This window comes from Gadus macrocephalus, chromosome 16 (genome assembly GCF_031168955.1).
Source record: "Gadus macrocephalus chromosome 16, ASM3116895v1".
NCBI classification, from domain to species: Eukaryota; Metazoa; Chordata; class Actinopteri; order Gadiformes; family Gadidae; genus Gadus; species Gadus macrocephalus.
In genome coordinates this window covers 16,902,727-16,913,366 of record NC_082397.1, presented here as the reverse complement: position 1 = coordinate 16,913,366, position 10,640 = coordinate 16,902,727, and the positions used below count along the sequence as shown (strand labels likewise).

The 10,640-nt window shown below is 39.5% G+C and overlaps 2 protein-coding genes across 2 annotated transcripts; one reads left to right on the top strand and one right to left on the bottom strand.

Annotated features, from left to right (window-relative positions):
* Nucleotides 1-194: 194 nt before the first annotated feature.
* Nucleotides 195-3,346, bottom strand: hmgn1a (high mobility group nucleosome binding domain 1a). Its single transcript, XM_060075106.1, has 6 exons — nucleotides 3,079-3,346; nucleotides 1,807-1,833; nucleotides 1,656-1,682; nucleotides 1,530-1,556; nucleotides 1,280-1,447; nucleotides 195-1,188 (listed from the first exon to the last, which is right to left on the bottom strand). Exons 1-6 carry the CDS (start codon nucleotides 3,094-3,096, stop codon nucleotides 1,111-1,113), a joined length of 345 nt encoding a protein of 114 aa, XP_059931089.1. The 5' UTR covers nucleotides 3,097-3,346; the 3' UTR covers nucleotides 195-1,110.
* Nucleotides 3,347-3,632: 286 nt separating this feature from the next.
* get1 (guided entry of tail-anchored proteins factor 1) lies at nucleotides 3,633-6,300 on the top strand. The gene is made up of 5 exons (XM_060075104.1): nucleotides 3,633-3,800; nucleotides 4,152-4,317; nucleotides 5,422-5,489; nucleotides 5,608-5,722; nucleotides 5,939-6,300. The coding sequence occupies exons 1-5, from the start codon at nucleotides 3,711-3,713 to the stop codon at nucleotides 6,010-6,012; spliced, it is 513 nt and encodes a 170-aa protein (XP_059931087.1). The 5' UTR covers nucleotides 3,633-3,710; the 3' UTR covers nucleotides 6,013-6,300.
* The last annotated feature ends 4,340 nt before the right edge of the window (nucleotides 6,301-10,640 follow it).

Genomic DNA, 10,640 nt, shown 5'->3' with positions numbered 1-10,640 from the left:
TCGGTCTGTTTTGGAGACTACGCCATTCTTTGTTTTGATGTCATTTTATTATTAAAGCAAAGACCAAATTAAACCCTCACACAGCCGGTATATATGTGTGATTTATGTATTGTAGATAATAGCTCGGTCTTTTTTAGTGTCTGGTTCGGACATTTTATATTTCTCACATACAAATTATTGGGATTTACACGTGGTATTGACACTTTTTTTTTTATTGTCTTCATTCCAATCAAAACAGACATAGCTACAAAAAACAGAAGGTACAAAACTAATTCTTAAACCAAAACCAAGGTGCAACTTCTCATGGGATATATAATTGCGCAATGAAGTGAAATTTGTTATTCAATAGTTTAAAAAGTATACGTTTACTCAAGCATGAGTAATACTGGATTTTATGTTGGTTTCACCATGGCATATGACATTCATTGAAACACTCATTCGTGTACCATTATACTGCAATTGAAAAATAATTAAATTGTAATTCAAAATAACACTTTTACAATAGCTATACAAATGATATAACCGGTCATTGCAAAACAGAAAATGTAATTTCACAGAACCATTGCCTGAATATTTCCAGTAACAAGTTATTAAAAGGAAGAATGAACAGTTAATCTAACCAATGTATGGAAGATTAATGGATAAACAGTTTGAAGTTACAACCTCCACTTTCCCCAGTCAAGACAAACCTTTTTCTTTTTTTTTATAAATCCCCCAAAATATCCAAGTTACAAACGGGTCCCTCATGTAGCCTTTGGAATGTTTTAGCCAAACTCTCCTGACATCAAAATATGTATTGCTAAAAGAATGCATTTCATGCAGATTAATATAACTGGTTTATTTTTCCCCCAACAGAAGATACAAAAGAACATACATGTTCAAAAAAAACAAAACAAAAACACACTCCTCAATGAACACAATATTATCCTTTCCCAAAACCACAGAGGTAAAAATTGAAGGTACACATTTTAACATTGAAAAGAAAATCTACAATGTTACCACTAAAACCCTTACTGCCATTTCATAAAAAAATAGTTGATATAAAATTCTCTGTGTTATTTAAGAAAGGAGGTTCAGGAGCTTCAGGAGAGCTTATGAATGAGTTTAGCGTTATTCTGCTTCTTCTTCTTCTTTATCCTCAGCCTCTGCATCTTCTGCTGCTTCTTCCGTTTCCTCTGCTGGAGCCTCCTAGAGGATGAGAGAGAAGATGCCTTTTAGACCACTGCTGTTCTGCCAGACGGGAAATGTGGGGATATGTCACAGAGGTAACTCTTGGTACCTCTGCGTCCGCTTTGTCCTCCCCATTCTCGGGCGAAGCCTCTTCTGCTTCAGCTACATCCTCCTCCGCCTCAACCTCCTTCTTCTTCTTCTTCTCCTCCTTCTCCTTCGCCACCTCTGGCTTGGCCTTAGTTACTGCTTTTGCCTTCTTGGCAGATGCCTTCTGTGGCTAAAGGAGCAAACAGATATGCATTTAGCTTACACAAAAATACTAGCTGAGTATACGTTTAGAAGTGATCTTGACTTGTTACCTTTTCTTTAGGCTCTGGCTCTGGCTTCTAAAAACAAATTGTAATTAGTATTAAATAACAGCTGCATGAAATAGTGCATGGATATAATTAATTGAGATTGACAAAAAAATTGGAGGAGTTACTTACAGTCAATCTTGCAGATCGTCTCCTTGGCTAAAACAAAAAGAAAAACAACAACTTTTCTTACAACTGATTGTATACAATTCTAATCAAAATGTGTGGTTGCAAACCAAACTAAGTAAATATGATGTTATATTAGTCATATAGCCATACTAACCTCGTTTTCAGCATCGCTAACAGCTTGCTGTGAAAAAAACAAGAAGAAAAAAACCTTAAAGACAGTAACTCACAAGCGAATTGTGGGCGTGTAATGTCAGGGGGATGGGCGCATCACATGCTGTTCCCGCTGCCTTATCCCCCACAGTAGCAGGTTACATAGTCTGCATTACAATATGTAAATAGATTACTGGAGATGCATTGTTCTTATGTATACCCTTTTAAAAACACCAAAATAAAATACAGTGGAGTCCATTCAACAACGTGGTTGGTAAAATGATCCAACACCAAAAAAATAATGTTTATAAGTTTGTGAAGCCAAACTGTACTTATCGAGTAAGATACGGGACGGCTGCTCCGCCCCCACGTGGACTTTTATTAGGTTTGCTACACGAAGGCACACCGCTGGCCAATGTCGACAGTAGTTTCTCGCGCCATTAACGAGACTTGTCCCATTATCTACAACCGGACATGCATTTTCGAAAGCCAGGTCGAATCGACACCAAAACGTTTAAACGCGATATTTGCAACCGACCGTACAGCTTGTACATAACCACAATAACTAAATGATTGCAATGGAACTGTGCAAATACTGTTTTCTCAGTGGTCCTTTAAATCTGTTTATGGCCATTTGCTTTAAGAATGGCGCTCGACTGCCATGACGCTGAGAGAAAAGACTGTTCCCGGTGTCCATAGGGTTTCGCGAACAATCTGACTATAGGCTAAGGTTACGCCTACGAGCACGTAGGTCATAAGTGACGATATGTATATATATATATATATATATATATATATCAAATATATGCGTGTAAATGGTCACCTAATCTGTGGTTAGGCAAGATATAGTTGAGTAATAGCAACGAACCAAATCGTCCCAGATACCCAATTACGCACACAATGTTTACAAGGGCCACACGGAAATCGCTGGTGACTACAAACTCCATTGTCTAATCTCTTTATCGAGAAGACGAATGGGTTTTAGAGACCGTAGAATGTTATTTGCCCACCATCCAAAGACATAAATAAACAACATGGACGAAAATATCGCAATACGCAACTACTAGCGACGCGAACCTTATACTGCACTAAGTAAAAAGGCGCCACTTCCATATCAACAGGGCACACACCAAAGACCTGAGCGCACACCGTACTTCTTCTTAAAGCGTGCACACTGCAATATTGTAGCATGAATAATACAGCATGCTGTTCGAAATTATCGATTGCAAAATATATTTTTTCAATATCGGCACACACTGTATTCATTTCAACTTACTTTGCTCCTTTTTCCCATGATGGCTTTGCGCGTAAAGTCTACAGATCAAGAACAATGTAGCCTTAAGTAACTATAAATTCAGTAACCGTGAGCTATCCTACTGAGTGTGCACAATTTCCTTCACTGCATATGTTTCGTGAGAACACGCTGTAACTTCCGAACAGAAATGTTCCTTCGGCACAAGAAACCAGCTTAAACCGGATTGGATCCTCTGGTATATACCAACCTTAGGGACAAGAGGGTGATCTCTCCGCCCCCTGGTCTCATTCATTGGCTTTGGTACACAGGCAACACGTTTTTAAACCAAAGCAAGTTACCTGTATGGTTAGGTCTATGTGCCAATCAGCTGACCTCACTCCCATTTTTATAATAATGGGAAAGTATATGGAGGGAAAGGACAAAAAATATATCGATGATATGTTGGCCTAGTTATATAAAATGTTTGGTTTTCTTAAATGGGTTCACATTACAACACCACAGATATTTGTTCATACATATTCCATTTGAAATAAAACTACATTAAACCAAGAATTGCTCGTTTCCTTCATGCCCTGTGTGAAAGTGTAGAGAGCCGGGTAAAGCACTGCAGGCGGCGCGAAGCTGAGGCTGGAGGAAGAAGAAGAAGAATAAACATGGCGTCTGGGTGTGCGTGGTTCCTGGTGCTGGTGTCGGTTTTCATTTGCAATTTCATGAAAATACTTCTCCCAACAGTGTCGTCCTTTGTAAGTATTCAAGACGTTGTCTTTCAATGTGTCGCTTACATTTTAGCTGAGCTGCGACTATTCTCTAAGCGAGACGTACCTTCACCACCCCACTGTACACAAAGCTTAGTCAGAAAAACCCACGAAAATAATAACATGACCATTATATTACATAACATTAGTCCTCCTGGTATATTCGTCTCAAGCCCAGTTAATGCTAGCTCGCTTTGTTGCATATATTTCTTACACCAAAAACATCAGGCACTCGTTTTTGTAATTGTATTAACGTTATCTATTGTAAAACACGTATGACTTCGACTGTGTCCTTATCAGATCGCATTGTAAGATCATAAACGTGCTGTTATTTTGCAGCTGTCCAGAGTGGTCCAGAAAGATGCGGAGCAGGAGAGCGAGATGAGGGCAGAGATCCAGGAGATGAAGAAGGAACACTCCTCTATTAGCATGATGGACGAGTTTGCTAGATATGCTAGATTGGAGCGTAAAATCAACAAAACGACGGACAAATTGAAGACGCATGGTAAGAGGAGACCGTCCACAGCATTCGGGCCACCAGTCGTGGTGGGCTAAATGCCAGGGACATACTTTCCTCACCTGCGTATCTCTAACATCCACGTGACTTGCACATTCAAAACACCATCCTTCTTTGAATAGACACGTTGGTTTAAAGGTACATTAATTATTATGTAACATGACACTGAGCGTTATAAATGGGTACTGCAGTCGAAAATTCAAAATATTGGACAGTTGTCTCCGTCCCCCCAGCCTCGAGGCTCACGCCGGTTGCCAGGTTTAGGACACTTTACGAACACCAGCGCAATTCAGACAAGCCGAGAAAACATTATATATTTTTAGGCGAGCGACATTATTCCATTTTGACAATGACCAACGACAAATCGTACAGTGTACGTTCATGAGCTGTTGCATACGTTAGCAATTTATTGATTGTTTGAAAATTATAAAACGGCTCATGAGTCAACTACAGGATTTGCCTGTGTTTGAGCACAGCTCTGTCATAGTTAGTTTCGTTTTCAAAAGAGGACAAGCCTTTATAGGTCGGGTATAATCTGGGTTGATAACAGTGGTTTTTTTGCTTGATTCCATGGCTGCAGCACACTGTTTTTGTGTGCTGAATGGTTTCACATCCGGCAACACTGGGTACACTGAGAATAGGAATCCGAACACGCAGGCATGGACAACCACAAACGTTCCCACGCACATCTGAAAGTAGAACACACTGGTTGTAGCATTGCGGTCGGAGAAGCTATTATTTCGACTTGGCATTACTCTTTAATGTGATAATGATCTTTGCAGGATTTAGTACTGTATTTGACATGATTAACCTACTTATTGCTTCTTATAACTCTACAAGTTGACCATCCACTGGCACAGATAGACTTACAGAATAATAATGAAGCATTCCAGATGTTCTGAGATGTGGTTAATATATTGTTTATTTTATTAAATGTAACGTACACATATTTTACACAAATGTAAGCATATATTTAATGTCTAATTTTGAATTTAATGCCATTTGCTTCAGTGTTTACATTTGAAGGTACATTAAACTGTTTATAATCCGATAACAATACTTGCTTACTTTTGTGCAATCTTATTTTTTCAGTGAAATCAAGAACTGCACAACAGGCTAAAATGAAATGGGTTGTGAACATACTGTTTTATATTTTACAGGTAGGTGGTCATAATTGTATCCAAACTGAAATTGTTAACTTTTTGAATGCATTTCAAATACATTGCAACCTAATGTAAACATGTCTGTCTTTTTAATCTTTGTGTTCTTATTTGGCAGGCGGCCCTCATGATCTCTCTGATTTGGAAGTACTACTCTGATCCTGTGACAGTGATTCCCAGTAAATGGATTGCTCCTGTGGAACGCCTGGTGGCTTTCCCAACTGGAGTAACAGGTAATATTAACACAGCACTGACATCTCAATTTAAATTCCCAAACACGATACATTCATGCAAAGACAACAATGTACCATGGCAGTAAACAAATGTCTTTATAGATAGAATTGTCACTAGAATCCCTTCACCTATAGGGTGATCAAAATGAATTGATATGTTGGAATCAGTAGCTTTTCCCTTAGTCACATTTGGATGAACCTTTTCATTCTTTTCAGGTGGCGTGGGAATCACATGCTGGCTGGTTGTCTGCAACAAGGTTGTCAGTCTTGGTCTCCATGCTGTCAGCTAGGTCATCAGAGGGTTCTTCCAATGTAACCAGATTTTTTTTTTGAGGGCGTAGCTCCCAATTGTGCTTTCTAAAAACTGTCGCATTTGGTGGACCAAGTAAGAAGGATATGAAATGTTAAAGCTATATGGATTTACCCTTTGATGGACAGTCCATGTTTATTTTTTATTTTTGCATAATTTTATTGCTCAATTATGCTGTTGTAAAAAAATGTTTAAATGATTTGAGTTGTATGTAAACAATGTAAACATTTTTTATTTATTTGATAATAAATTAATGCTTTGCTGGGAAGTGGATACTCTTAGCTGCCTCCAACAAAAACCAAATCACCTAACGTGAACACAAAGTAAATGCCTTCGGGGAGGGTACACAGACAGGGTACCCCAGTGTCGACAATGGCAGTGTTTATCCAGCCTTGGGTCTTTCTGACTGTCTTGCCCTTAATAGGTCCATGGTCTGGCCACCCACTGAATTATCGATCCGATTGTACACAACCCTCATAGGGTTCCTCTTCCTGTCCTTTTCTTACTTTCCTTACTCTGAGGTTCCGTAGTAGTTTCAGGACGGGGGCTGTTACCATGCAGCAGGCTGTTGGATGAGGGCTTCTGAACCATCGTGCTGAAGAGCTCTAGCTGCACCTCTCCAAATCCATCTAGGGTGCTCAGGTTTAGGCGGCTGTAGGCTGACTTCCCAGAGTGGAGGTTCTTGGTGGTTTGTTCGAAAGTATAGCGGCATTCGATTCTGGGGGATTTGTATGGTGTGCCTTTAGGTTAGGGGCCATTTCGGAGGGCTGCCTAGGGGTCTTTGAGCTGACTTTCCTGTGCATCTGTGTGTGTGTGTGCTCTCTTTCTAATCCAGGAGGGGGGTTGGCTGCCCAGCTATTTTCATTATCAGCAGACAGAGTCAGCGGCTATGGGATTTCCGGGTCTGAAAACTCACCCCGTTTGAGTCTAAAGACGAGCTATAATGTACCAAAGAAATTGTAAAAGGAAATTTTAAAGATTAATGGGGAAAATGTAGGGCTGATTGCAGTGTATATCATTGGTCAAGGTCTTCATCTTTTCTATACTTAATAGCTGTTCGAAATTTTTCCCTCTGTAAACAGACTCCTGGTACTGCTCTACTAAACCAAAATATTTGCTACCTTAAAGGACCCATGGTATGCTACTTTATGCATGCTTATATAGGTGTTAATGGGCCCTTAATATAGTTTGAAGACATTCAAGAAATTCAGCCTTGGTGCAGAATTACTGTACCTTGCGCTCGTGTTTACAGTGGATGTATCGCAATGGCGAGGCGCAAACAGCTTTTGGCCGTGTTCTGTAAATATTCTAGAACACTCGGGGTGCTCCGCCGGGAGTCCTGGAGCTCTATATCTAAATAATATATTATCCATAGATATCTATATCATATAATATATATTATCACGGCCAAATGATGTGTGCCTCCAGACGATATTATGAATCCCAAACGACTGCATCGGTTTCTCAGACGTTTCTTGTTCTTCCACTTACACATCAATCTGAAGTAGACTGAACCACGACATGGAGGAGAAAGGGATTGTTGACCGTGATTGTCTCCCGCCGGAGCCCCGCTGCTGAGCGCCACCATCTCGGAAGCAGGCAGCGCCGAGGGGCCACCGCCCCTAATTCCTTCTCAGCCATGGCTGAGATTACCCCCACTACGATTCTTGTTGTGGAAATACCAGAGACGTCAGAGATCCCGACGTGTTATGGGCCATAACACCAACAGCAGAACGGTTATCCAAATAACTAAGAAGTGTACAACAGTTGTAGCTCGTTGTCTCATTGGTGGGCCAAATTCTCTGGGCTGGCAAAGATGAGAAGGGAGGTAACCTGGCCCCTTATGACGACATATGGGGCCAAATTCAAAATTGGAGCGTCTGAGCTTTTGCATTTTTCTCCGGCAGAGCAGGATATCTAGTGTTTGTTTCATGCCATGGGACCTTTAAACATAACCCTTTTGTAACGTTGGTCTTAAAATTAATCATAGGCAATCTAAATTTGTGGTTTTAATCAATTGCTTACCAGCACATTGTTAATGGGAGGCTGCATCCTCTTGGGCCTTATCAACCTCTGGTTCTGGATACTGATTCTGGTTAGCAAATTATTCCTGATATATTATTGCTAATACATATAAAACAAAGGGCTTTTATACAATAAAGGCTGCCCTAAAGAAAATGTGATAACAAAACACTTTCTTCATAGCTACGACATGTATGCAGTAATTTCTTCACCTGGGAGGCCTACTTTCCTAAATACAAATTTGAACAGCTATGTTCAGCGCAAAGTAAAGTTACCACTTTAAAAGCCCTTAGAAATACTGAGAGGAATGCAGGTGGCTGGTGTTCTACCAATTTCTGCTCCATTGTCAGATTTTGCTACCGTAGTGCGACTCGATAGCGTATTTGATCTGTAGACCAATCGACTCTATCAAATAATGCTCCCACTGCAGAATCACGTTATTTTACACTACTCACCCCATGTACACTGTTGATGCTGTTTTATAAGGTAGGCCTATATATTGAAGATTTCAGGGGTACAGTATGTGCAATGTAGCCTATGTAATGTAAAGAAAAAACATCAATAATCAATTAAACTAAATAACGTCAACAAGAAAGTGTAGCAAACTATTGTTAAAACTTGTAGGCCTTTATGTTTTTGAATGGGATTCTGTATATGTGGGTTTATATACACAATAGATAATAATTATTCAAAAGATCCAATAATATAAACAACCAAAGATCTTAAATCGTTATTTTATTTTGAGGCATTTCTTGCAGCGCTATTGTCATGGCCATTTTGGGCATGACAATAGTGGGCACAAAATGTGCCCACCGACTGAACAATTCACACTGCACCATTAAAAAGTGAAAAAACAATTAAAAGAGCATTACAATTTGCAATGAGATACATTGTAGGGTAATATGCACACTCATTTTTGAGTCAATTAATAATACAAAGCACACATTTTATGTTATACTTTACCATTTCAAACATGCTCTCGTCTGCATTCTTTTTCCAGCAAAGGAGCATACAACACAGTAGTCCTCTACATTCCCTAGAATCAATGTTTTTCATAATTTTTTAAACTGTGGCAGGAGAAAAGAGTGAGGAGAAAAAACAAGCGAGGAGACAGGAGAGGCAAAGAAACACTGAGACTGAAGAGGTAAATGATGACATCTTAGGTTAACAGTCAGTGTAATATGTGTCCCCATAACTAATCGTTTTGTTTTGTGTGTTATTCACACTTTGCAGGTGACACAAATTGACAACAATGCCCTGTCCAACCCCCTGTGACCTACTGGAAACCTAAGGTAAATAAATAATTGCCAGTTGCATGAAAGAAGGATAGTGACTTTTGCTCATCCCTTGTATGGAGTATCTCATTATGCCATATTAGGTAAATTAGACCGGTAGATGCAGGGGCCCCCAAATTACTGTTCGCCTGGAGCCCTCAAAGGCCTAAGTTCGCCACTGGATAAGGTAGCAAAGCCAGTGTGTACATGCACATATTTACATGCTTACAGGTCAAAAGGCGCAATGTTAAAGCCTATTTGTAAGATAATTGCGCAGTTCAAAACATGCTTTAAATAAAATACTAACCATCAGCCAAAAAGGTAGCAGAAATTAATGGATGCGCACGCAGGATCGTGATTTTTCGAACCACTAGATAGCAGGATTTGATGGGTAGCAGAAATGGGCAGAACACCGGCAGCTGCAATGGGAAGAAGAGGAGACAGGAAATTACCAAGTTAACCAATTCGCTAACTGAGGAGGGGTCCAAATTAATTAAAAGGAGCCACTTAAGAGTGGGTCTACCTCTTCTCTCTTTTGGAAATTGATGGGAATAAATGTTGATGAAGCCCAGTTCTCTGTCTCTCTCCTTTGGGTAAATTGCATCACAAAATGTGTTAATATCAGCACAACTAACATTCATGAGTAGCCTACCCTACTGTTTATTTTTACACATATTATGACCTTAGACTAGGGATCGACCGATATATCGGTCGGCCGATATTATCGGCCGATATTCGCGTTTTTTACGTGTATCGTATCGGCCGATACGCGGCTGATTTTCGCAGATTTCTTTTTTTTTTATTTATTTTTTTTACTTGTTCTACCTCACCTGTTTTTAATATTTGTTAAATATTGTTCATCTACTTGTTCTTACTTGTTCTACTTCACCTGTTTTTACTATTTGTTAAATATTGTTTTTTATATTGAAGTTCAATAAATGTTCCTTTAAAAAAAAAAAAAAAAAAAAAAACGGCTCAAGAAAATCGGTATCGGCGTATCGGCTAAGGCTGATGAAAAAATATCGGTATCGTATCGGCCCTAAAAAATCGGTATCGGTCGATCCCTACCTTAGACGTCACATAACTAATCCAAAACGGCATTCTGTGACTGAAGATGATTTTTTTGAATGATTACAATAGCCCCTGAATCCCGATGACTCAAAGAAAGCATTGCCAGATCATAACCCCAAGTAGTGCTGTAGCAACATGGTGCTTTAAAATAAACATAGTCAACATACTTTGAGTCACACATATTGTGTGACTCAGCTTATTAATGTTCTCTTCAAGAAAGGGAGAGAGCCTGCATTTCGAC